Genomic DNA, 27467 nt, shown 5'->3' on the forward strand with positions numbered 1-27467 from the left:
GGCTCAGACAAGAGAATGTGAATGGCAGAGAGCTCAAGAGCTTTTAGTGGAGTGCCGTGGAGAAAAGCAGAACACAAGCGAAGACCCAAAGCTCCATCCCCACTATCCAATGGGATGAGATGTACCCTACGTGAACCCCTTGTGCAACCTGCCACCAGAGGATAGGACAGCTATATCTGGCTAAAAACTCTGGATAACACACTGGTTCTGACTATTTTTAATTAACAAAAACAAGCTGAACATACAAGAAGCCTATACACACTGGAATACAGAAAGATATAAGCTGCTGCACAGAATTCTTTCTCCAAGACACAAATGTGCATGAGGGCTCTCTTGCAATGGGGGCTGGTACGGAAGAGGGTTTTTGTAATCGGGGTTGACAGCGGCGTGAAAGGCAAAGTGGGAAGATTATCCACAAAACCAGAGAAGAGAAACAACGTGCCGTCACTAACAGACGGACCTGGAGGGCAGTTAATCTAGTTAATCTGCACTTGTACTTGGCTGAGGTTGTTCCTGCTGCTGCTCTTTTGGCGGCGGCTTCTTCTTCTTCTTCTTCTTCTTCTGTTTGGCGAGGCAGCTCAAAGCAGACTCACCATTTCTTGGGGTAGCCATGAGTGTGGGCAGCTTGCCAGACTGAGTTGGATACTTCGTTTTCAGGTCCTCTTTGAACAAGGGCTGGGAGAGTAAATGGCGCAGCTCCTTCTTCAGGACCTTCATCTGCTTTTGTCTCCTACGCTCTTCTTGTTGGTCAGTTTTTCTTCCTTAAGACACAATATAGAACAGACCATATTTGCTATAATTTGTGGAAACTTTTTGTTTCCCTTGATGGATACTTGCGATGGAAAATGTTTTGGAACTCTTGAGGAATCAAGGTTCAAAAGTTCTCTAGAGAAGCTAGTATTGGCTAACTTCTAACATAGCTGGGGAGGGATACTCAGGGCCATTATATCCTTCATTCCTCAAAAAAAAAGCCTCTAACACAGGAATGACCTCCCATTTTACTCGAGGGCACTTGCTGACGGTCACAGAGCTAACTAACTAGCTGTTAGTTAGTTAGTTGCTGTCAAACAGATTAGAATCCAAGGCTCCTGACTGGAAGATCGGTTTTCTTCCTATGACCCACCCAACTGCTACTTGCTAGTCGGGGTATGGTGACTCGACAGGTACAAAGACCCCGGGAGACTGTGAACACCGTCTGGGAGCCCAGCTCTCCTACCCCTCCCCACCAGCACTGTGACTGCACCTGTAGAGGTGGGCACAGCCAAAGGGCCCCAAGCTTGAGTTATCAGGGGGAACAGCTCATCGTCACCACGCCCACTGGTCTGGTTCCCAGCTTCCATACTAAGCAGACACTTGTCAGCTTCTGAATTTGTTGGCTTTGGCACTGAGATGCCAACACCTCAGGTGGGCTGCCCAACTGTGGGATGGAAAGAATACCGGATCTACTTTGGTTATCAGTTTAAGATCTTATTCCACCACTTTTTAGATTCAAGAGCCTTCCTCGAGCAGGGACCACAGAGATTCATCCCTGAATCCCTAGGCTCTTGCCCAGGTTCAGAGTCGGGCTTCAGTAAAGGCCTGGTAATGGAGCTATTTCCCTGCACAAACAGCTTCTCTTCCATGAACCTCAAAGTTTCCATATGTAAAAGAATGATAATTCCTGCTCTGTTCATGTCATGAGGCCATAGAAGTCAGATGAGATGATGACTGGTGTAGTAGAAACAATAATGATCATAAATAATAACTTAAAATGTATCAAATCCTTCCATTTGCCAGGTACTGATTAAGGCACTTTATATACATCAATTCAAGCCATCTTTTGCAATAACCCCATGAGGCAGGAACATTATGACCTGCATCTTATATATGACAGCCTAGGTATAAAAGCGAGATTAAGGAGCTCGACCTCGTCACACAGCCAGTTAAGTGGATGGACCAGCACTGGCCGCACAGCCTACCCCTGATGTCACTACCTTTCCACATGAGGGAAGCAGCTGAAGCTCCTGACAAATAAGACAGAGGCAACAAAGTCAAAGATGGTAGGGTCATCTGAGAGTAAGGCCTGTCACAAAGGAAAAGGCATCCTGCTGATTTTAACAGGACCTATGGAACTGGCGAAGTTCCAATAGGATAAAAGTTGAAGGAAAAAAAAAATGAAAAATGCTGAATGTCTTCAAGTCCCGGAATCCAGCCCACTCACCCTTATACATCTCTTCTTCCAGCTCAATCTCAAGGGCGGCTGCTGCCTGTTCAATCCAAGAGTTGTGCAGACAAGCCTGGAAGTTCCGATATTCGGCCTTCTCAATCTGTCGAGCTAAATGGATTCGTTCCTGGGGGAAGGGAATAGAGTATTCATTTGACAGCGCTCAGGCCTCAGAATAAAAGCAGTGAGAGCAACCATTACATGAGTGTATACAAACGAAATCACAAGAGCCAGCTTTCCAAATGATAAACCTGAAGAGCCCCACCTGTGGGAAGCCCACCTCGGTTGGACGCCAATTTACAGGTGTCCAAAGAGAACTCTTCCCTAGACACCACAGATAGTTAGCATAGCCGAGCTAGGACCCTGACACACCCCAACAGCCCCAAGTTAGAGCCACACTGTGACTGATCACAGGGACCACAAACTCACAGAACCACCTTCCTTCTCCTTCCATGTTGTCCTTGCCAAAAACATTTCAACTCTCCTGCTCAAGGGTGCTGGGGTCAGACCGCAATGAATGGAAACACGGGTAAAATGGACGAGATACTGTAGTGTGGGGAAAGGAGCCATGACAAGCGAAGAGTACCTCCCAACACTCCTTACTAATGGGAATTCTCTGTCCTCTCCATCCTTCCAAGCTCCTCTCTTCATCATATTTTCCCGCATGGCGAATACTCCTTTTAAGTCAGAGGAGCCAGGAGTCCTTGACCTGTTCCATGCTTTTGCTCCCTCATTTCCTGGAATTCCATCTCCTTTCCACCTCTCCATATGCAGGAGGCTTGGAGGAAACCTTGCCTCCTACCAATATAAGCATAATCTCCACCAGTCCCATGGTGCTCTGTTTGTACCTGAAATTCAGCATGGGCTCAGCCTCCCTCACAAGCCAGTGGACCTCTCTGGAGGAAAACCCACCTGGCTTTGGTACCTGACACACGGTGGCCCATAGTCGGCAGCAGCTACTCCACTGAATGCTGAGTTAAAACAAAACCACAACGGTAGAATTACTGCCATTTGCTTCAGGGATGTGACAAAGCTTTAGTATCTGCCTCAGCAGACAAGCTGACCTTACTTCCCTACAACCACTGATGTCCAGGCAGCCACAATGTCCTTGTCCAGTGGAGGGAGATGGTGGTAGTGGAGGCTCCACGGGTAGGCAGTGAAGAAAGGGCTCAAGAGGAAACTCCTTGTGTTTCTGACCACTCACCTGTCTCCCTTCTCCCACCTACAGTGCCCCCATTCCCTCCATTTTGTTTTTCTCCCTCCCCAACCACTTTTTTAAAAAACAAATCTCCCTATTCAGCTGTTGGCAGAACCCTTAATTTCCAAGGGTCCTACTGCCAGAGCCTCACAGCAGGTCTGAAGGCACAGCATGATCCCTTCCCTCATGAGTACTAGATTTTTAACTTTTCTTTTTACCTTGACTGCGTCCATGTACTTAGTCTGCACAGGAAACAGTGGGATGTCCTCATCTTTCTTGAGGGTTTTGTAAATCTTCTTAAAGTTGATCACATCCTCAGGCCCAATCAGCATCAGGCTGAGGCCTTCATTAGTGGCACGAGCCGTTCGACCACTTCGGTGGACATAGATCTCCGAGGTGCGTGGGACCTGCCAGAGTAACCAGGACATCAATGCACGGTTATCACCAAACAGTATTCTTCCCCTCAGGACCAGCTTCCCCGAGTTAGGCAGCTAGAAACCTCTCTAACACTGTGGACAGATCCAGCCCTTTTCCCTCAGTCCTAATTCTTCAGCCCATTCACTGTGCAGCGTCTGCCCTCCCGTGCCCTCTGCCCTAGTTTCAGGTGTCCGAAGAACACTGTTCAGCAGAACAGTGACAATCACTTATTTCATCTCTAGTCTTTCCCATTCTGCTTGACCCAGCCCAAAGCTGCCACTCCAATCTTCGTGAGTCAAAGCTCTGACCGTAATTCCCACTCTAACTAAAGCAACTCCACTGATTCTTCATTAACTCAACATGAATGACTGAGCATGGTAATTACAATGAACATTTACTGAGTGATTACAATGGGCCAGGCAATTCCAAGCACTCTACATGCACTTTTTCCTCCCAAATAGTAACACGAAGTGCTTTCATGATTATCCACATTATGGACAAGGAAACTGACATACAAGAGATGTTAAGCAATTCCCCCTAGGTTGAGGAATTAAATAGCGGAGCCAAGATCTGACCTGAAGCAGTCCAGCTGCAAAGACCACGCTAACCCTTAGGCTCCACTGCTTCTACTCTAAGATATGCTGGATATATTATGCACGGGTGTGGCACGGGTGCGACAATCCCTCCCTCCCCTGTACCCGCGGCACATGCCAACCAAGAGCAGTCTTTTCCACTGAGCCTAGGTGAACACAACCACTTCCAACGCAGCTCTAAGCACTTAACTGTTCAAAATGGTGCTAGAAATGCGGTCTATTGGCCATTTTTCACTTTCTTCTCATCACATAATCCCCCACTGCAGCCAACTTCCCACTTCCACATGCCCTCCTCCTTCCCTTCCACCTCTACATGCCCAGATCCTCCCCATCCTTAAATGCAAAGCATCTTTTAGAAAGCCCTTTCCAACTTCCCAAACTCGAAGTTACCACTCTCTCCCATTATATTTTGCAACTTTCTAATATCTTCTGCCTTAAATGATGGCTGTGGTCATCTCATCTCCTTTAGTTGGGCTGATACTTCTCAGGGGCTAAGACTGTATTTTGTTCATGTGGATATCTCCCACGAAGACTGGTCCAGCCTCTTCCCCAAAAAGGAGGAAGAAAGATTTGCTAACTGAACTGGTACCCTGGAAGATTTTTTTGAAGATTTATTTATTGGAGAGACAGAGAGAGTGTGCTTGGGGGATGGGGTAGAGGGAGAGAATCCTCAAGCAGACTCCCCACTGAGCTCAGGGCCCCACACTGGCTTGACCTCATGACCCATAAGATCATGACCTGAGCCAAAACCAAGAATTGGATGCCCAACTGACTGAGCTGCCCGGGCGGCGCCCTTACACCCTGAAAGATTTTTAAAGCGTGAGGGATTAGAAATGAATTAATAATGTCAGAATAACCATATCTTACTGAATATTTAACACTGTGCTAGGGGTTTCATCAGCAGGAGCTCATTTAATTCTCACAGTAACCCCAAGGGTTAGGCAGCATCATCACTCCCAGTTTACAATGACACTGAAACCAGAGATGATAAGAAACCAGATGCCAGTGGTACTCTGCGGCATGAGGCCTTGGGACTAATAATTCTTCTCCCTCCCACTCCTCCCTACCCAAACATTTGCTTGAAAAATCCCCCATTCGATGCAACAAATTCCCTAATGCCCCTACCTGGTAATGGATGACATGCTGGACTTTAGGAATATCCAGGCCCCGAGCTGCGACATCTGTTGCCAGGAGGACACAACTGTGGTAGAGAGACGAAGTTCATTAATAATAACTAATAGCTATCATTAATCAGATTCTTACCACCTCTTGAGTATGCCAGATGAAGCAACTGAGGCTCAGAGAGATTAACTTCCCAAGGCACAAACATGTCTATTCACTTGTGGAGCCAGGATCCAAAGCTGGGTCTCACTGGCCACAGTCAACCAGCCACCCTCTGCCAGTAATAAAAGACCACCGCCAGTAAATTAAATGAGGTCATACATAATCTACGTCAGTGACCTCATTTTCTATCACCCTCCTACTCACTTCCCTCCAGTCACACAGACATCCTCGCTTTCTTTCCAATTTGTCAAATATGCTCTGGCCTCTAAGCTTCTGCACTTGCTACACCAGAGGCCCTACAAGGCTTCCTCAGACATTCATGTTTCCTTGCTTTGTCCACACTCTGCTGTAACCCCTGCCTCTCAGGGAAACCTCCCTGACCCCGCTTTTGCACAACTCCCTGCACAACTTCACTCCTCAGCACTCAGCACCACTTGACAAACTACATTACTTGCTTTTCAATTTATGATCTCCCTCCACTGGAACGTAAACCCTGTAACAGCAAGGACTTTGCATTACTCACTGTTCTATTACCTACAACGGTTCCTGGTTTCCAGTAAACACTCATAAATTTCTTAATGTATGTGTAGTTCAAGAAAAGTCAAAAGCACCTGATCTGTGTCTTCAAAACTTGAGATTCTGGGCTCTTCAGAATCCCTGCTCCCTATATTTCTGAGGTCGGGCTGAAGAATGCAAGTTTTTAAAATATTCAACTACTGCTCTAAGTCAAAAGCAGTAACTTTTTTTATAAAGGGCCAGACCATAAATTATTTTGGGCTTTGAAAGTGGTAAGTTTCTGTTGAAACTACTCAACTCTGCTACTGCAAAAGTAGCCACAGACAATACATAAATGGGTCTTGCTGTCTTCCAATAAAACTACTTGATTTAGCCCATGGGCCATAGTTTCCCATCTCCTGATTGAATAAAATGTAGAGGCCATTTGCAGGCAAACAGGCTTGAGGAATGGAATGTAGAAAGAAAGGGCCCACAGCTACCACCTGGCTGAATACAGACAGACCCATCAGGGGACCCACCTCAAAATACCCACAGGCCCTAACTGACCAATAGGCTACTTACAACTAGGCAGTTACCAAGAAAGGGAGAATTCCGTACATGGCCATAATTCCTCATCTTCCCCCTTTAGAAAGAGCCCCATCCACTGCCTCACTGCAGAAAGCCTCTCCTCTGCTGTCCTGCTTGCCCACTCCCTTGTGGTATAGTCAATAAACTTCCATCTCCTTTGTTCTGCCTCAGGTGAATTCTTTCAATGCCAGCACCTTGGCTTCTACCAGATTGTTGCCCCACATTTGGGGTCCCCCATCCAATTAGACAAACACCACCATTTAGACACCATATAAACCACTAACTTCTACCTAGCAATATTCCAAGGGAGGTAAACCAGACATTTGTTCTAGAAATTAATCACTCTGTAACCTGACAAAACACAGGGCAAAAGTCAATCTACATTTGACCTCAATTTTTCCATATCCTGACAATATGCACACTGGTGAGCATCATTGCGCCCAAAAGGAGATGCACAGTGGCAGCATAGCAGGACAAAGCAAGAGCTCTGGGTCTGATCGGTCTGAGGCCGAGGGTGCTCTGACATTTTCAGGCTAAGAAATCTTGGGCAAGCTGATTAGCTTTTCTAGATCTTACTCTTATGAAATGAAAATGATGACAATATATGCTACATAGTATTAAAACATTTAGCAAGTACCTACTGTGGGCTAAACATTTGTTCTAAATGCTTTATATGTATAAATTCCCTTACTCTTCCTAACTAACCCTCTCAATTAGCTTCTACTATCATTCTATTACACTAATTATGAGAAAAATGGAACACACTGACGTAATTTGTGTTAAGACAGTGGCACAGCCAAGGTCTTAATCTCAAGCAGTCTGGTTCCAGTCTGTGTTCTTAACAATAAATCTATTCTGTTTCCTCTCAAAGATGCTAGAACTGAATGAACGTGATAACGTATCTAAAATGTCAACATGATACTTACTCTATTGTTAACATGTATTATTGTCACCGTTACTCATTAATAAGAGAGTTTCTGTTGGGCATTATCAGCAACCAAATGCATCAGATAAGAGTAAGCCTGCTCATGATGTGCAAAAAAGGGCTACCATCTACTGATAAGACCTCCATGTCAGAAGGCAGCTTCCCATCATCTCCCCATCCTGGCAACCTTGATCTAATGACTAGAAACTGGGCTCTGGGTACAGGCCTGACTTACTCTTCCAGACGGGCAAACTGCTCCAGGTTTCTGAGCCTCTGCTTCTGGTGCATGCAGGCATGTAGGGTCAGTGGCATGATATCCAGGACTTTGAGGAGCCCAGAGAGGCGTTTGATACAGGAGATACTGTTGGCGAACACTAAGGTGCGGCCTGGATACTGCATCAGGAAGTAATACAGATATAAGTCTTTCTCATCCGTTTCACAATGAATCTTGGTCTCTGTCAGTGTCTCCACTGTGGCCTCATTTCTGGTCAGGTCAATGACTTTGGGCTTGCCCCTCATGCCAATCTTCTGCACGAGGAGGTCAAGTTTGGCAGTTTTGTCAATTTTCTTTATATGCTTCTTATGAAGGATTCGAGCAGGAGCTTGATGTACCAGGGTCAGTGTGGCAGAAAAAATAAGCGTCTGTCTCTTTGGGTTGTACTGGGAGTCACTGAGCATCTCTAGCAGCTGAGAGAGCTCAGCAAAGTGGCCTTTCTCAACCATCCGATCAGCCTCATCGACCACCAGACACCTGCAGATGCAGAGAGACCCACATAACCTGAGGAGTCATTTCCACAGCACACTCAACTACCAACTTCACCCCCAACACACAAAGACATACACACATCACCACCAGGAGGGACTCCATCCCCTCATGCCCAGCTTTCTAGAGGCCAAAGTCCAGCTGGTACCACACCATGGCACTTAGTGACAGGAGAAGGTAGTGCGTACGCTATGGTGCTACCTCAGGCCCACAACAGAGAAGGGAGTGAAAGGGAAAGGGGAAGTACTGTCACTTACCTGAGCTGCCTAAGGTTGCTCAAATGAGGGTGCTTTTCTTTAATTAGCTCCCACAGCCGGCCCGGAGTGGCAACCACAATCTCCGGCTGGCGGTTTAGCATCCTCTGCTGTTTCTGCGCTGACATTCCACCAACCAAAATAGCAGTTTTAATTCCTACAACACACAGAATATAAAAGACCCTGTTATCCAGTTTGGCTGTGTATTTTCTGCCACAACTAGGACAGGCACCCCCAGATTGGCAAAGGCAATCAATCACCAGGACAGTTCCCCTTTGTGGGGGCGGGGAAGAGTAGAAGGCTAAAAAGTGGGCCTAGCCTGATTCTCTGCGCTACTCCTAGATCTGGGCCTTGCCTACTTCCCCAACCTCATTTCTTCTTAATCCTTCCCCTTTATCAACAATAGAAGAGCTGGATTTGAACCCAGGCATATTTACCCAAAGTTCCAGGAAAACTAAGCAATACTGCACCACAGTGCTGGGAATGAGCTCACTCTGCAGCTGTGACAACACCTCCCTAGAAAGCCCTGCCCATCCCCTTCAATAAGAATTAAGATGAACCTCCTCTAATGCCAACTGTCTGTTCTGTTCTCTGATGGAGAACAGATTCTCAAGGTATCCAATGTGGAAAGAAAACACAGGATCATGTCAGCAAAGTGCTTAGCAAAGCGCCTGGCATATAGCAGAAGCTTGGTAAGTAACTGTTGCTTTTATTTTAAAGATAAAATTCTCACTGTGCAGCCCTTCCCGAAAGGAATTCCCTGAGAGAGTAAGTTCTAGTACCCCAAGGCAGAGGTTGGCATACACTTTCTTAAAGGTCAATATAAGCATTTTGGCCTTGTGAGCTAAATCTGTCACTACTAACTTTACTTCATTCTACCTTGGTAGTGCAAAAGCAGCCACAGACACTATGTTATTAACAAATGGGTGAGGCTACACTTTATTTACAAAAAGAAGTACTTTGCCAACCCCTGCCTTAAGCATCCATCATATCCAATAAACTAACTTCTTATGCATCTCAAGTGGCATAAGCTATGTGCCATCCTTGGGAGAACTGAGAAAGTGTTAACTCAAACAATTTTCTGTAAGGCTTAATTCTCTGGCAGGTGAGAAAGATTTCCCCTAGAGGGCAGGAGCCATAGCTTATTCACCTTTGCCACCCCAGATTCTAAGATCCTCTCAGAAGTATTTATTAAATGGAATTAAACCTCACCTGTAAACTTGGCCACAGCATCAATATGTTGCTTGACCTGGACAGCAAGCTCTCTAGTGGGAGTCAGAACCAGCCCAAGCAGAGGGCGCTTTGGATGTGCTTTACAGGTGGCAATTTTGCCATCCAACTCTTGCTTCAACCTTCCAGTCTCCTCTTCATCAAGCTTTTCCTCTTTGTCTTCATCCTGTTTGGGGATGGCCTTCTCCCTCACCAGAGAAGAAGGTCCTTCACCAGCATCACCATCACAGAAGGGCAGCACCTGGTCAGGGACAGCAGCTCCGGACTTGACCTTGCTGGGTGGTGCTGTAGCCTTCACTCCAGCTTCACTGGGCAGGACTTCGCCCTTAACTCCAATCTCATCAGGCGGAACTCCAGACTCTGTTGTCGCCTCAGTTCTAGTCTCACCAGGTACTGCTCCTGTGTCACTTGGAGCTGAAGTAGGCTTCTTCTTCATCTGCCACTGGAGCACTGCATGGATCATTGGAATGGCAAAGGCAAGAGTTTTTCCACTTCCTTAGAAGTAAAACAGAAAACAAAAACAGTGTGAATCAATAAATACACATACTTTCTGTTTGGGCTTCTTTCTTTACCCAGAATAAGGGGCCCTTATTCTGGGTAAAGAATATAAAGAATATAGCCGAGTGCTACCCCAAACAACCCAAAGCTCCTACACTCAGCAGAGGCTTCCTGACAGCACTGCAAACAGCGGGTATCTATAATTAAGAGCTTGAGAAAAAGTCTAGCAGACAAGCACTGAGGCCTGATATCACCAATATAAACTACACACAAAATCCAAGCACTGAAACTCTAGAAATAGACAAGTTTTGTGTTTTTTGTCATTGCTGTAACATACACTACCACATTAGTATAGGGAACGGAAATCTCTAATTTCCTAGGTGGACAAGATGGGAGTAGAGGATAATTTTCTTAGTTTTTGAGAAAACCTAAAATTAGCACAATTTTATCTATGCTTGAACATTTTCAAACTGATCTTTGAATGTATATGAAGTCCAAATTCACATCTTCTGGGTAGTTAATACAAACAAACAAAACAATTCAAGTCGAGAATTTATAGTAGTTCCAAAGTTACGTCCTCAACAAAAGCAAATTAGTGATCTCTGGAGGAAGAAACCTCAAAGAATTCTCACAAAGGGCACCTGGGTGGCTCAGTCCGTTGAGCTTCTTGACTCTTGGTTTTGGCCTGGTTTCATGGGATTGAGCCCCAAGTCAGCACAGGGTCCACTGAAGGGATCCTCTCTCTCCCTCTCCCCCTGCTTCTTCCCCAATTTGATCTCTTGCTCGCTCTCAAATAAAAACTTCTTTTTTTAAAACCTATTAAGAAGAGAGTTCTCACAAATAATCTTCAAAGGAAAATGAGATCTCAGTTAAAAAAAAAAAAAGCCCACAAAAAAATAAGCATAAGAAAAAAAGAGAGCAAAACAGACCCTTAACACTTTAGATAAAACAGTACTTTTTATCAAAAACCATCAAAGCTAGAAGACATTACTACATCTTCATTTGAAGACCTGAAAAAAAAAAGACAATCTTCAACTGTCTACTTAGCAAAAATTCCTTTCAAAACAAATGCAAAATAAAGACATTTAAGCACCCAAAAGCTGAATAATTTATCCATCAGCAAACCTGAACTATAAGAAGTACTAAAGGAGTCTTCCATACAAAAGATGCTACCGGATGAAATTGTGGATCTGCACAAATAAAGACTACCAGAAACAGTCATGGTAACATGGGTAAATATGAAAGATTTTTCTTAAATCATATTATTTAAGTTTAAACTAAAAATTATTAAACATAAAAATGTATTTTGGATTTTTAAAAACTTATTATTAATATACACTGTATTATCTGTTTCAGGGGTACAGCTCTGTGATTCATCAGTCTTAAAAATTCACAGCAGTCACCATAGCACATACCCTCTCCAATGTCCATCACCCAGCCTCTTTATCCTTCCTGCCCATCTCCTCTCCAGCAACCCTCAGTTTGTATCCTGAGATTGAGTCTCTTGTGGTTTGTCTCCCTCTCTGGTTTCATCTTGCTTCATTTTTTCCTCTCTTCCCCTATGGTCCTCTGCCTTCCCAAATTCCACATATTAGTAAGGTCATATAGTAACCGTCTTCTCTGATTGACTTATTTTGATTAGCATAACACCCTCTAGTTCCATCCACATCATTACAAATGGCAAGATACCTGTTTTTTGATGGCTGCGTAATAGTCCACTGAATATATACACCACATCTTCTTTATCTATTCATCTGTTGATGGACACCTAGGCTCTTTCCATAGTTTGGTTATTGTGGACATTGCTGCTATAAACAGTGCAGTGCAGATGCCCCTTTGGAACACTACCTATCTTTGGGGTAAATACCCAGTAGTGCAATTGCTGGGTCATAGGGTAGCTCTGTTTACAACTTTTTGAGGAACCTCCATACTGCTTCCAGAATGGCTGCACCAGTGTGCATTCCCACCAACAGTGTAGGAGGTTCCCCTTTCTCCACATCCCCACCAACATCTGTCGTTTCCTGACATCTTGATTTTAGTCATTCTGACTGCTGTGAGGTGGTATATCCCTGTGGTTTTGATTTTTCCTGATACTGAGTGATGTTGAGGACTTTTTCAAGTGTCTGTTGGTCATATGGATGTCTTCTTTGCAGAAATGTCTGTTCGTGTCTTCTGCCCACTTTTTTAAAAAAGATTTTTTTATTGGACAGAGAGAGAGTGAGAGGGGGAACCCAAGCAAGGGGAGTGGGATAGGGAGAAGCTGGCCTCCAGCCGAGCAGGGAGCCTGATGAGGGCCTCAATTCCAGGACCCTGGGATCGTGACCTGACCTGAAGGCAGATACTTAATGACTGACCCACCCAGGCTTCCCATTCTGCCCATTTCTTGATTGGATTTTTTTTTTTTTGGTACTGATTATCATAAATTCTTTACAGATTTTGGATACTAGACCTTTATCTGATATGTCACTTGCAAATATCTTCTTCCATTCTGTCAGTTGCCTTTTGGTTTTCTGTTTCCTTTGCTGTTTAAGTTTTTTATCTTGATGAAGTCCCAGTTCATTTTGTCTTTGCTTCCCTTGCCTTTGGCAATGTGTCTAGGAAGAAGTTGCTGTTACTGAAGTCGAAGGGGTTGCTGCTTGTATTCTCAAGGATTTTGATGGATTCCTGTCTCACACTGAGGTCTTTTGTCCATTTTGAGTCTATTTCTATATGTGCTATAAGGAAATGGTCCAGTTTCATTCTTCTGCATGTGGCTGTCCAAGTTTCCCAACACCATTTGTTAAAGAGACTCTTTTTACCATAGGACATTCCTTCCTGCTTTGTCGAAGATTAGCTGACCATAGAGTTGAGGGTCCATTTCTGGGCTCTCTATTCTGTTCCACTGATCTATGTGTCTGTTTTTGTGCCAGTGCCATACTGTTTTGATGATTACAGCTTTTTAATGGAGCTTGAAGTCCGAAACTGTGATGTTACCAGCTTTGCTTTTCTTTTTCAACATTCCTCTGGCTATTCAGGGTCTTTTCCAGTTCCACACAAATTTTAGGATTATTTGTTCCGTTTCTGTGAAAAAATGCTGATGGTATTTTGATAGAGATTGCATTAAATGTGTAGATTGCTCTAGATTTTCACAACATTTGTTGTAGATTTTCACAATATTTGTTCATCCAGTTCATGAACATGGAATGTTTTTCCATTTCTCTGTGTCTTCCTCCATTTCTTTCATAAGTATTGTATAGTTTTCTGAGTAGAGATTCTTTGCCTCTTTGGTTAGATTTATTCCTAGGTATCTTACAGTTCTGGGTGCAACTGTAAATGGGATCGACTCCTTAATTTCTCTTTCTTCTGTCTTGCTGTTGGTGTATAGAAATGCAACTGTTTTCTGTACACTGATTTTATATCCTGACACTTGACTGAATTCCTATAGGAGTTCTAGCAGTTTTGGGACAAAGTCTTTGGGTTTTCCACATAAAGTATCGTATCACCTGCAAAGAGTGAGAGCTTGACTTCTTCTTTGCTGATTTGGATGCCTTTTATTTCTTTTTGTCTGACTGCTGAGCCTAGGACTTCTGGTGCTATGATGAATAGCAGTGATGACAGTGGACATCCCTGCGGTGTTCCTGACCCCAGGGGAAAAGCTCTCAGTTTTTTCCCATTGAGGATGATATCTGCTGTGGGTTTTTCATAGATGGCTTTTATGATATTGAGGTATGTGCCCTCTATCCCTAAACTATTAAGAGTTTTAACCAAGAGAGGATGCTGTACTTTGTCAAATGTGTATTTTGGGTTTCTTTCTTTTTTTTTTTTTTTTTTAAAGATTTTATTTATTTATTTGACAGAGAGAGATCACAAGTAGATGGAGAGGCAGGTAGAGAGAGAGAGAGGGAAGCAGGCTCCCTGCTGAGCAGCTGAGCAGAGAGCCCGATGCAGGACTCGATCCCAGGACCCTGAGATCATGACCTGAGCCGAAGGCAGCGGCTTAACCCACTGAGCCACCCAGGCGCCCGTATTTTGGGTTTCTAACACATATAAAGTGTAAAACAAAAAGCACAATGTAAAGGAGAAAAGGAAATACAGTCTTGTAAGATTCTTGTACTATATAAAAACAATATATTATTACTTGAAGATATCACATTAAAGATATATACTATGAACCCAAAAACAACCACTAAAAAAGATTTAGGTATATAAATGTAACAACAGTTACAACTAATAAGATCAATAAAGGATATAAAATGCCATCACAAAAAATAATCAGTCTAAAAAAAGTGAAAAGGAGAAAGAGTATAGCAAATAACAAAATAACAGATTACAACTTAACCATTATCAATAACCACATTAAATGTGTATGACCTCAACAAATAAAAGACAGACTGTCACAATGATTAAATACCAAGACCCAACACATGCTCTCTACAAGAATGCCATTTTTCCCCCTTACAAGTCTGTTTAAAATAAAGTATATGATAAAGGATTCAGATGGAAAGCCAGATGAAGAGGTACATAAGGCAAGGTTTGGAAGGGTTCCAAAGGCTTCTGTCCCTGTGGAACTGGGGGTATACCACCATCCCAGCATAAGGATGGGTTCACCAACTGAGAAGCTCCAAGAAACCCACCTAAAATGCAATGACATGAATAAGTTAAAAGTACAAGTATGAGGGGCATCTAGCTGGCTCAGTTGATAGAGCATGTGACTTTTGATCTTGGGGTTGTAAATTTGAGCCCCACACTGGGTGTAAAAATTACTTAAAAATAATCTTAAAAAAAATAAGTATGCAAAACATACCATGCTAATATTAATCAAAAGAAAGCTAAAAAAGATACATTAGTATCAGATTGAGAAGATTTTAGAAAAAAGAGTACTTTGGGGATAAAGAAGGCCATTTCATAATTAAAGGAATAAATTCATTTAGAGAATGTAACAGTCCTAAACATTTATATACCTAAATATAACAGAGCTTCAAAACACATAGAATAAAATCTTATGGAACTGCAAAGTAACCTATCACTCAAGAAAAAAATAAGTGACACAAATACTTCTAATACACTGAAGCAATTAAATCTGAAAGTTAAAACCCACCCTATAAAGCAAAGTGTATCCAAGCACAGATGAAATCTACCAAATATTTAAGGAAGAAAAAAAATACCAATCCTATACAAACTCTTTCAGAAAACTGAAGAGAATACTTCAAAGTCATTCCAAGGCCTGCATTACTCTCATTCGAAAAACCAAAGACATTACTAGAAAACTACAAACCACTATCCCATAAATAGAAATTCAAAAATTATCAACAAAACTTTAATAAATCAAATCCAATATATAAATGGAATAATAGCACTGTAACCAAATTTGGTTTATCCCAGGATTGTAAGTTTAGTTTAGTATTTCAGAATCAGTGTAATTCACCATAATCAACAGATGCTAAATGAAAACCCTTAATAAATGCATAAAAAGCATTTCAGAAACCACCATTTCTGATAAAAATGTTCAGCAAACTAGGAACTGAAGAGAATTTCCTCAATCTGATAAAGGCCCAACTATGAAAAACCTACATCTAACATCATACTTAACGATGAAAAATGGAGTATTGTCCCCCAAAGATCAGGAACAAAATAATGGTGTCCACTCTACCACTTCAAAATTGTATTGGCGGTTTTACTGCAATAAGATAAAAATAAACAAAAAGCATGTGGACTGGATGATAACTATATAAAACCTGATACAATCTTTAAGAAACTACTTCATGGGAGTGTGTGGGGGATGGGGGGCATATGGATGGTTCAGTCAGTTAAGCATCTGACTCTCGATTTTGGTGTGGGTCATGATTTCAGGGCTGTGAGATCAAGACCTGTGTCGGGCTCTACGCTCAGTGGAGAGTGGGCCTGGAATTCTCTCTCCCTCTGCCCCTCCCCGTTTGCACTCTTTCTCTCTCTCTCTAAAATAAATGAATAAAAATCTTAGAACAAACAAGCAAAAAAAATGACTTGATGGTACCAAGTTGCAGGCCGCAAAGTCAATATACAGTATAGTCTTCATATTTCTATTTATTTTTATTTAACAACAATCTGAAATAGAAAACTTTAAGTTGCCATTTACAGTAGCATCAAAAATACGAAATATTTAAGGATAAATCTAATAACAAATGTGTATACAGTATAAACTACAAAACACTGCTAAAAAAATTAAAGATCTAAAAAAAGGGAGATATACTACAATCATGGGAAGATTCTGTATTATCCAGATGTCATCTGTCCTCAGTTTGCTTTATAATCAAAGAAGTCTCAATCCAAATACTATCTGGCTTTTTATAGAAATGGACAACTTGATTTTAAAATTCAAATGGAAGCATAAAGGACCTATAGCCAAAATTCAAATGAAAACATAAATGACCTAGAATAGCCAAAATAACTTTTTTCCCCCCAAAGATTTTATTTATTTAACAGAGAGAGATCACAAGTAGGCAGAGAGGCAGGCAGGGAGAGAGAGGAAGGGAAGCAGGCTCCCCGCGGAGTAGAGAGCCCGATGCGGGACTTGACCCTAGGACACTGAGATTATGACCTGAGCTGAAAGCAGAGGCTTAACCTACACTGAGCCACCCAGGCACAAAATAACTTTATAAAGAACAAAGACGACTTACTCTACCTGATTTTAAATTTATTCTAAAGCTGCAATATCGACGCCTGGGTGGCTCACCGGGTTAAGCCTCTGTCTTTGGCTTGGGTCATGATCCCAGGGTCCTAGGATCGAGCCCCACATCGGGCTCTCTGCTCAGCGGGGAGTCTGCTTCCTCCTCTCTCTCTCTGCCTGCCTCTCTTCCTACTTGTGATCTTTGTCTGTCAAATAAATAAATAAAATCTTTAAAAAACTAAATAAATAAAGCTGCAATATCCAAGACAGTGAAGTTTTGATGTAAAAAGACAAGTAGATCAAAGAGGGAAAAAAAAAAGACTCCAGAAAAAGAACCACACCTATATAGTCACTGATTTTCAAAAAAGATGCAAAAGCAATTCAGTGGAGAAAGGATAGTTTTGTGTTTTTGTTTTTGTTTTTTTTAACAAACAGTGCTGGATGTCTGTATGCAGGGGAATAAAAAGGAACTCTTGATCCACACTTCTCACTGTAAACAAAAGTAAGCCCAATAAAGATCAAAGACTGAAACATACAACCTAAAACTAGTAACACTTCTAGAAGAAAACAATGGAGAAAATCTTTGTGATCTTGGGCTAGGCAAAGGATTTGTAGATAAGCACACCTGCACAAAGGACTGTGATAATTTGAACTTCATCAAAATAAAGAACTTCTGATCTTTTGAAAGACTGTAAAGAAAATGAAAAGACAAGCCACAGACTGGGAGGAAAAAAATCATAAACCATGTATCTGATAAAGGGGGTATACCTAGAATATATAATGAATTTAGTAATAGGAAAACAACAACCCAATTAAAAAATGGGCAAGAGGACTGAAAAGACACCACCAAATAATACAGAAATAGGCACTTGAAAAGATGCTCAATGAGTCATTAGGGAGATATCAATTAAAACCACAAGGAAACCATGCTAAAAGTTTAAAAGTCTAAAATAAAACTGAAGGGGCGCCTGGATGCTCAGTGGGTTAAAGCCTCTGCCTTCAGCTCAGGTCATGATCCCAGGGTCCTGGGATGGAGCCCAGCATAGGACTCTCTGCTCAGCAGGGAGCCTGCTTCCCTCCCCCCACCCCCTCCCCCTGCCTGCCTCTCTGCCTACTTAGGATCTCGGTCTGTCAAATATATGAATAAAAAAATAAAAAATAAACAAACAAATAAGTAAAATAAAATGAAGACTGAACATACCAAGTATCAGCAGGGACAGAGACCCATTCAAACTCTAACTGGGTGGGTATGTAAAATGCTATAATCACTTTAGGAAACTCCTAAAAAATTACATTTACCTTAAGCTATTCCACAGGTATTTTTACCCAAAAGAAACTGAGGCATATACCCATACAAAGACTAACACAACAATATTTACAGTACTTTTTGTTTTTAAATTTTATCTATTTATTTATTTGGGAGGAGACAGTGTGGGAGGGGAAGATTGGTGGAGAGAGGGAGGGAGAGAGACAAAGAGCTCCTGGGCAACACTGTGCACAGGCACGGGGGAGGGAGAAGTAAAGGGAGAGAGAAGCCTTTTTTTTTTTTTAAAAATATTCTATTTATTTATTTATTTATTTGACAGAGAGGGAGAACAAGCAGGGGGAGCGGCAGAGGGAGCAGGAGAAGCAGGCCCTCTGCTAAGCAAGGAGCCAATGTGGGGCTCGATCCCAGAACCCCAGGATCATGACTTGAGCCAAAGGCAGATCCCTCAACCAACTGAGCCACCTAGGTGCCCCAAGGGAGAGAGAATCTTAAGCAGACTCCATGCTGAGTGCAGAGTCTGACAGGAGGATAAATCTCAGGACACGGAGATTATGACCTGAGCTAAAATCAAGAGTTAGAGGCTTAACCAACAGAGCCAGCAGCTGTTCCTATGAACAGTTTTATCTGTATAGCCAAAAACTATACAGAACAAAAATATCCATCAACAGATGAATAAACAAACTGTATTATATCTATACACTAGCATATTAACTATCAATAAAAAGGAATGAACTATTGGTACTTGCAGTAACATGGTTAAATCTCAAAGCATGCTGGGTCAAAGAGCCAAACACCCAACCCCTCTCAAAAGTACCTACCTAGGGTATGATTCCGTTATATAAAATGCTGGAAAATGAAAATTAATTCAAAGTAATAGAAAGCATATCAGAGGTTGCCTTGTGGATGAACAAGGAGCAGGACCCAAGAGAGGCTTCAAAAGGGACTCAAAGCATCTTTTGGGGCTGATGGAAATATTCATTATCTGTATGGGAGTGGCAGCTTGTCCACGGACCCAAAAGTCTTTGTGAGTCTTGGACCTGCAGATTCACAGCATTCCACTGGGATAGCCTGAAAGGAGCAGTGGTATGAATCCAAATGTGAGGTTCTAGCCACAGTGGCTCATACAACCTTGGCTCTGTTTCCAGAAACCCACTTCCAGGCCTCTGCACAAACCAAAGCAATGTAGCAGAATGCTTAACAGCACACAGACCTAGTCTAGAATCCAGGTACTACCACTTTCCAGCTGCTGTTTTAGGGATACTATCGTCTGTGAGGCTGTGTTTCCTCATGAGTAAGATGATAATAATAAATGCAACCTATTTCAGAGTGATTTTGAGGACGGAGTTCATCAATATGATGTACTTAATACAGTGCATGACAGATTTTAAATGCGAAGAAAATGTTCTAACTTACTATTACTTCCACTCCCGAGGCTTCCTTACTCTTCCATCTACGTGATTCTTCTACAGGATCTCACCTGTATTTTCCTGATCACCCTTTCTAGAAACCCAAGGCACACAGTGTCTAGATCGTCTACTTCTATCTCATATAATCTAACAGTCACTAGCCATGTATGGATGGCTATCAAGCACTTCAAATGTGGTTACTCTAAATTGATGTGCTGCAAATTCAAAATACATGTCAGATTTTGAAAACTTAGTATAAAAATAAGAATGTAAAATATCTCAATAATTTTAATTAAATATTGAAATTTTTATAAACTGATTAAATACAGCGTTAAAATTAACTTTTACCTATTCTTACCTTTTTAAAATATGGCTCCTAGAAAATTTAAAATCCCTACATGGCTCACATTATATACATATTTCTATCGGTTACTGCTGGTCTAGTTGGATTTTAGTACGAGGCAGTACAAGCTCCTCCCTCCAATCAGTAACTTAAATTACTAAGGTCAAATCAACCTGGCATTATTTCACAAAGTCTTAAGATGGCCCAGGGAATGAGAGAACTTTAAATAATGCCTAGTCCCAACAGTCACCTCAGGCCAACATCTTCCTACAAAATCCACCCAATGGTTACCTACCACACACTCAAACCCTTCCAGTAATGATAAACACAGCAATTCCCAAAGCAGCCCTTTTATCTTTGGACAACTCTTGAGAATTAGTGAAGATGTACCTCTTTAGAGGGTTAATCTTAGTCCTACTTTACCCTTCTGAGTCATTTAGGAAGGCTCAAGAACAGGAAAAAACTACCATTTGCAAATCACTTGCAATGTACTGTGTAAACTTTTCTGTAGCATTTACATTTAATCCATAAAGAAAGGGGAAAAACAGTAGTAGGCACTAGTGTTATCTTCATTTTATAACAGCACCTATGGGTGTCAGTGAGATAAAGCGACCTGTCCAGGGTACCAATCATAAAGTAGCAGATCTCAACTCAAGAGTTGGATGACTTCTAAACACCTTCATTCAACAATGCATTTGTGGTTTGGTTCCCAAATTCCCCTCTTCCCAAGCCATCCAACCTGTTAGCAGCCACAAGGTCAACCCAAAAGCAATCTTACCCTGGCCAGCTAAGGACGCTCTTACCTGTCTCAGCAGCCCCAAGGATGTCCAGTTTGTCACGGATGGCAGGTGCCAAGGTGAGAGCTTGGATTGGTGTGGGTGCAGAGAAGCCTAGAAAGCTGAGTGCTCGGAGAACTGGCTTGGGTACAAACAGATCTTTCCATGCTGTTACATCTGCCTTCTGGTCATGCATTTCAGGCACCCATGTCTTTGCTTTCTTGGGCACTTTTGGAGTAGTACCCTGGGAAGGCTCCAATTTTTTTTTCCCTTTCTTTTTTTTCTTTTTTGGAACAGACTGGGCTGAGCTTTCTGATACCATCTCCTCTACCTGTGGATTAGGACAAACTGTGCCATCTCCCTGAGGCTCTGGTTCAGCATCTTTGACTTCAAACTCTTCCTGGGCACTGATTCCTTCAGTTTCCATGTCTTTATTCTTCTTCAACTTCATCCTTTTCTTTGAGGAGCTGGACTCTCCTTCTTCCTTTCCTGAAACACTTTGTGCCTTTCTCTTCTTGGGCTCCTCCTTTGAGAAGAGGCTGGAGGAATTCTTGGCAGGGGAGACCAACTGGTAATCCGTCAGTTCCTCAAAGCACACCAAGTCATCCATCTGTCCCTCTGCAAACATATTTGGGTCAATCTCTACCTGCTTCCATTTTCCCACAACTTTGATTCCCTTTGTCTGAAATCTGCCAAAGCTTGGTGCCTTTGGCTTTGATTTTGTCTCCTGCAACTTCATGGTTGCTGAAAAGAAAAGGAGAGAAGCATTCCATTAGGTTGGCAACTGAAGCGCACAGGGGTCTGAGTCAACAAATATTTTCTAAGCAGCCTATAGTATCCTGCCGTGCAAAGAGGTGAGGACACAGAGACCCTGAAGATCAAAGAGAGGAAATATACCAACAGAGTAGGCTGCTTGGCCTGGAACAGAGGGTACACAGGGCATGGAGGGGCACAGACACATGAGCTAGATCTGGTTGGGATTCCAGACCCAACACTTACTGCTTGGGTGTCACTGGACAGTAGTGTTTAATCCACCCTGAACCGCAGTGCTCTCATCCTTTAAATAAGGGAAAGGGACACAATAATATCTAAGGCACAAAATGTTTTATGCAAAGAAATAAAATTATGTAAAGCATGGAGCATGACGCTCGCCATTCCCAAGTCATTTTGAAGGCCGAATTAAGAATGCGAAGGGGTGTTGCTGCTGTTGTTTTTTCTTTTTGGTTTGGGGGTGGGGGTTAGGGGGCCAGCTTTATTGCAAGGGCTCAAGCCTTGACCCAAGAAGGCAAACGCCTATTTCACCATGCTGGCCTTGGCCCATCCAGCTTTTTTGTCACATTTTGAGCGATTTAACACACATTTCAACAGAGACGTTTGACTGGCACTCCATCCGCGGTCTCCCTTTCCAGAAAGACTAAGGAACATAACAGGTCCCGGAGGGAAGCCCCAAAGTAATACGTGGTTGTTCAAATGCGGACCGGCTCCGCGTCCGTGGCGGGCGTCTGAGCCTGTGAACCCCTGTCTCCTCGCCTGTAAATGGGGATGATGAAGGTATCTGTCCCAGAAGGTCGTTACACCGACGCGAAAAGGTGACGCACTTCAGAACCCGCTGGGCATGGCGCCTCACCGGCTCTGCACGTCAGCGCGCAAAGAGGCTTCACCCCCGGCCCCGGCTCCACGACCGCAAACCACGCGCTTCCACCGCGGCGCGGGTGGTCAGACACCGGGGGCGAGAGACCCAGAGCCGCGCCTCGCCTGGGGCTTAACGGGCGCTCGACGCTGAGAGGCCGACGCCACCGGGCCTGGACGCCCACAGCAGGGACCCCCAGCCGTCCTCTCTGGACCGGAGAACTGAGGCCCATGTCCTGCACAGGCCCACCACGCCAGCCCCGGGGGCCGGCCCCAGCCCCGCTCCGGCTCCCGTACTCACCGCATGGAGACGCCGTCACGGCCCCCTCACACGCCGGCCAACCGCCGCGCACACCTCCTCCGAAATCCCTCAGCTGCAGCGTCGACCGCAGTTCCGGGGCGGGGCTCGCATTCACGCACGCGCGCCCCTGAGATAGGAAGTCCCGCCCCCATCTAAAGGCCGCCGCGTGATTCGCTGCCGCTGCGGCGGTACTCCTCCGCTGGGCTTAGGGAGCGGGTGGAGCTGCTGAACCCGCGGTGCAGCATTCCCGCTCAGTGCCCGCTGGTGCACCGGAACGCGTTTCCTTCTGTTCTTGGTCTAGTTTTAGTGCAGTGGCTGTCCGCGAATGAAGTACCTACTGGGTGCCTGCGAACCTTGCAAACGTTTTAGCCTCTAATTTACAACCCAACCAGCCAGTATCAGAGGTGCTGTTTTCGCTGTTTTTTTTCATGCCTCACCTATTGCTCACTGATAGGTGAGGTCAGGCTAGATCCACCTGACTCCAAAGCTCACGTTTTCACTGCCAAACTGAACTGGTTCCTTTGTTATATGCAGAGAAATCACCTTCACAGTAGACAGTCGCCTTTTCAATGTGGCCGTCACCACACCACCTGGGAAACCTTTCCCACATGCTGTCTGGCTGGTGACCTTGAGAAGTCTTAAAGTCATTTCTAAAGTTTAGGTCAGGGGCGCCTGGGCGGGTCAGTGGGTTAAGCTGCTGCCTTCAGCTCAGGTCATGATCTCAGGGTCCTGGGATCGAGTCCCACATCGGGCTCTCTGCTCGGAAGGGAGCCTGCTTCTCTCTCTCTCTCTCTCTCTCTCTCTCTGCCTGCCTCTCCATCTACTTGTGATTTCTCTCTGTCAAATAAATAAATAAAATCTTTAAAAAAAATAAATAAATAAAGTTTAGGTCAAGTGAGCCTCCCCACCCTGCTTTGGAGCCAACATGGGACAGAACTTGCCAGTGTGTCCCCAAGGGCCTGGGTGCATAAAACCTGTGCCCAAGTAGTGTCTGAAGAAGTCTGATGACCAGACACTGAGGCTGTCTGGATGGTAGAGTGAGGAGAAAGGGCTGCACGTCCCTACGTGGAAGGACAGGGTTTCTGTCCCCTCTGGCCTAGTTGGAGGATTGCAGCATTAGTCCTAACAACTTTGCCTAACAGGGCTGTTTGGTGGCAAAAGGGTCCTCAGCAGAAACCTACTAGAAATAGGACCCCTGCAGTGGTACTTAGGGTCATAATGGGGCATGGTGAAGATTCTCAGTGAAGGTCTCTGAAAAACTGGCAAAAGCATCTGTATTAGTTAGGATTCTCCAAAGAAACAGAAACAACAGGATATGTGTATGCAGAGAGAGAAATTTGTCTTAAGAAATTGGCTCACAAATGATTGTGGAGACTTGACATATCCAAACTTAGATGAGGTAGGCCAGTAGGCTGAAGACTCAGGGAGGAGTCCAAAGGCAGTCAGCTGGCGGAATTCCTTCTTGCTCAGAGGATGTCAGTCTTTGTTTTATTAAAGCCTTCAACTGGTTGAATGGGTCCTCCCCATGCTGTGGAAGGTAATCAATCAGCTTTATTCAGAGTTCACAGATTTAAATGTTCATCTCATCCCAAAAAAACCTTCACAGAAACGTCTAGAATAATGTTTGACCAAATTTCCACGCACAGTGGACACATAAAGTTAACCACCACAGCATTCTAGGAGAGAAAAGAATAGCTTTTGTTTGGACATCCCCCATGTTGGAGGAGACAACTCTGTTGGACAGCCAAGAAAGATTTGCAGACAGCACTAAGTTAAAATAGCTTCTCGCCCCTTTATCTCATGGTTTTGTGTAGTTGAAAGCAGCCATATGGAGAGGAAGTAGACGAAAGAGAGGTGAGAGCAGATTACGTCCCCTCTTCCCAGCTGTGTTTCAGAGCCCGGATCAGACCTAAACTGGGGAAAAGGGGGAAGTTACAAATTTGCATGTGAGATGGGAATTCTGACATCAGATTAGATGGTGTTTTTGTTTACTCACTATTATTTTTCATGAGGGGGTGTTTTCCCCCTAATTATTACAGATGAAATTTTATTTTATTTTTTTAAAGATTTTTCTTTTTTTAAGATTTTATTTATTTATTTGACAGAGTGATCACAAGTAGGCAGAGAGGCAGTCAGAGAGAGCAGGGAAGCAGTCTCCCTGCTGAGCAGAGAGCCCGATGCGGGACTCAATTCCAGGACTGTGAGATCATGACCAGAGCCAAAGGCAGAGGTTTAACCCACTGAGCCACCCAGGCGCCCCTACAGATGAAATTTTAAAATGGCATTCTTTCCGAGTCAGTTTTAGTGGAGGCACAAAGATGGAAAAGAAAACAGTAAGAGCACAGTTTCCTTGCTCTCCAAAGCAGGTTTCTTAGAGAGTATTAGACCTGACAAGGAAATTGTCTCCAAACAAGTTGCATGCCACTTAGCTTAATATCTAGTTCTAAGTCTGAAAGGATCAAAATTGAAGAGGCTGAGAGAGAGCATTTCCTTGCAGAACTTACAACTTGTGGCTGAGGTTAAATAAAGTATAATTTGGACTTAAAATAATTTATTTCAGCAAGCATCTCCTTCTTCAGGATTCCCAGAGTGTCCTCTATGGAGTATAGCACTTTCTGCTCTGCATTATACTGGGAGATTTACTTTCTTGTCTTAGTTCTCCTAGATTACAAATTCCTCAAAGAATTGCCCTCAGATTTATCTGGGTGTTCCCTAACATGCTCAGTCAGTGTCTAGATGATGTAGTGAGTCATAAGTGTTTGCTGAATGAATGAATGAGAAAGCCATTGACCTTAGCCTGAGGGTTGATACCCTCTGCCTATTTGTGTAGTTGAACCTGGCACCAGAAGTGATGACAAAGGCTGACTTTGTCCTATGGCATCTGTTCCTAGTTCATAGCAGCTTTTTTTGTTATGTCCCCAAGCTGGATACAACCAAAATGTCCTACAGTAGGTGGATGGTTAAATTGTGGTATGTGGATATATACATATATTAAGTCATCATGTTGTACACCTTAAGCTTACAAAAAGTTGTATGCTAATTATATCTCAATAAAGCCGGGAGGAATACCTATGGTATGTCTATTCAACAATAGAAAGGAATGAACTAGTAGCACAAATAACTTGGATAGATGTAAAGGGTATTATTTTGAGTGAAGAAAGCCCTTGTCTCCAGGGCATGTAGGACAAGAAAGGACAAAATCACAGGATGAAGAACAGATTGGTGGTTTCTGGAGCTTAGGAAGGAACTCGTGGTTAGAGTGTGAGTATTTGGAGTATCTTACACAGATCTCCTAAATCCGTTGGAATTTCCTAGGTGACAGGAACATCTTTTGTTGTAATGGGTTGATTCTTAGTGGGACCCTCAGTGGGGGCTCATCACCAGACGCTTGGAATGTTAAGCCCCACCCTCCAGAGAGGGGAAAAGGACAGAAGTCTGAGTTGATCATCCTGACATGAGGAAGCCTCTGTAAAGTCCCTAAAATGTGGGGTTCTCAGGACTTCTGGCTTAGTAAACAAGAATACCTCCTTACCAGGCACCTGGGTGGCTCAGTCAGTTGGGCGTCTGCCTTTGGCTCAGGTCATGATCCTGGACTCCTGGGATTGAGTCCCACATCAGGCGCCCTGCTCAGCAGCAAGTCTTCTTCTCCTTCTGCCCTTCACCCCTCTTGTGCTCTCTCTCTCAAATAAACAAAATCTTAAAACAAACAAACAAACAAATCTATCCATGGGAACACCCAAACCATAGGACAGAAAGAAGTTCCGTGCTCAGGGCCTCACCCTATATAACTTTTCATCCTACTGTTCTTTTGTACCCTTTAATAGCCTTTGTAATTAATCAGTAATAGTCAAATCAATAATTTTCCCAAGTTCTGTGAGCCTTTCTAGCCAGTTGTCCAAGCCAAGGAGGGGGTCATGGGAACCCCCAATGTGTAGCCAAAATGGACAGAACTTGTGGGTAACCTGGGACCCATTTCTTAGGATTAGCATCTAAGGGAGGCAGTCTTAGGAGCCTGAGCCCTTAACCTGTGGGGTTACTGCAGTTAGTACCAGTATAGAGTTAAATTGCAGGACACTGAGTTGCTGCCCATAGAGAAATAGAGCAGTGTTCGGTATGGAAAAACCCACACATCTATGTCAGGAGTATAGCAGCAGTACAGACACTGTTTGCAAATACTCTACTTCACTGGGCATCAGGGAAATACAATTCAAAACTATGGAGAGATACCACCTCACACCGGTCAGACTGGCTAAAATTAACAAGTCAAGAAATGACAGGTGTTGGCCAAGATGTAGAGAAAGGGAAAGCCTCCTACACTGTTGGTGGGAATGCGAGCTGGCACAGCCACTCTGGAAAACAGCATGGAGGTTCCTCAAAAAGTCAAAAATAGAGCTACCCTATGATCCAGGAATCACACTACTGGGTATTTACCCCAAAGATAAAAATGTAGTGATCCGATGGGGCACGTAAACCTGAATGTTTATAGCAGCAATGTCCACAATAGCCAAACTATGGAAAGAGACCAGATGTGCATTGACAGATGAATGGCTAGAAAATACATGATATATATATATATATGTATGTATACACACACACACGCACACACATATACGCACAATAGAATATTACTCAGTCTTCAAAAAACTGAAACTTTGCTATTTTCAACAATGTG

At 43.4% G+C, this 27467-nt stretch overlaps 1 protein-coding gene across 3 annotated transcripts in view; it reads right to left on the reverse strand.

Moving 5' to 3' along the window:
• Window positions 1–202: 202 nt before the first annotated feature.
• The window catches only part of DDX24 (DEAD-box helicase 24), a 33035-nt gene continuing 5770 nt past the window's right edge, over window positions 203–27467 (reverse strand). For 2 of the 3 annotated variants that reach the window (XM_045073145.1, XM_045073144.1), the window contains exons 2-9: window positions 20893–21609; window positions 9933–10445; window positions 8724–8877; window positions 7939–8454; window positions 5537–5612; window positions 3620–3808; window positions 2201–2330; window positions 203–761 (exon numbers count right to left, since the gene is read on the reverse strand). In XM_045073145.1, coding sequence (XP_044929080.1) covers window positions 481–761; window positions 2201–2330; window positions 3620–3808; window positions 5537–5612; window positions 7939–8454; window positions 8724–8877; window positions 9933–10445; window positions 20893–21604 — 2571 coding nt within the window. In that variant the 5' untranslated portion in view covers window positions 21605–21609 and the 3' untranslated portion in view covers window positions 203–480. Of the gene's footprint in view, window positions 762–2200; window positions 2331–3619; window positions 3809–5536; window positions 5613–7938; window positions 8455–8723; window positions 8878–9932; window positions 10446–20892; window positions 21610–22795; window positions 23529–27467 lie in introns of those variants that run through there. The other variant, XM_004754769.3, reaches the window with a different exon arrangement.

Source organism: Mustela putorius, unplaced genomic scaffold (genome assembly GCF_011764305.1).
Source record: "Mustela putorius furo isolate JIRA1106 unplaced genomic scaffold, ASM1176430v1.1 tig00000129_pilon_pilon_pilon, whole genome shotgun sequence".
Taxonomy (NCBI): Eukaryota; Metazoa; Chordata; class Mammalia; order Carnivora; family Mustelidae; genus Mustela; species Mustela putorius.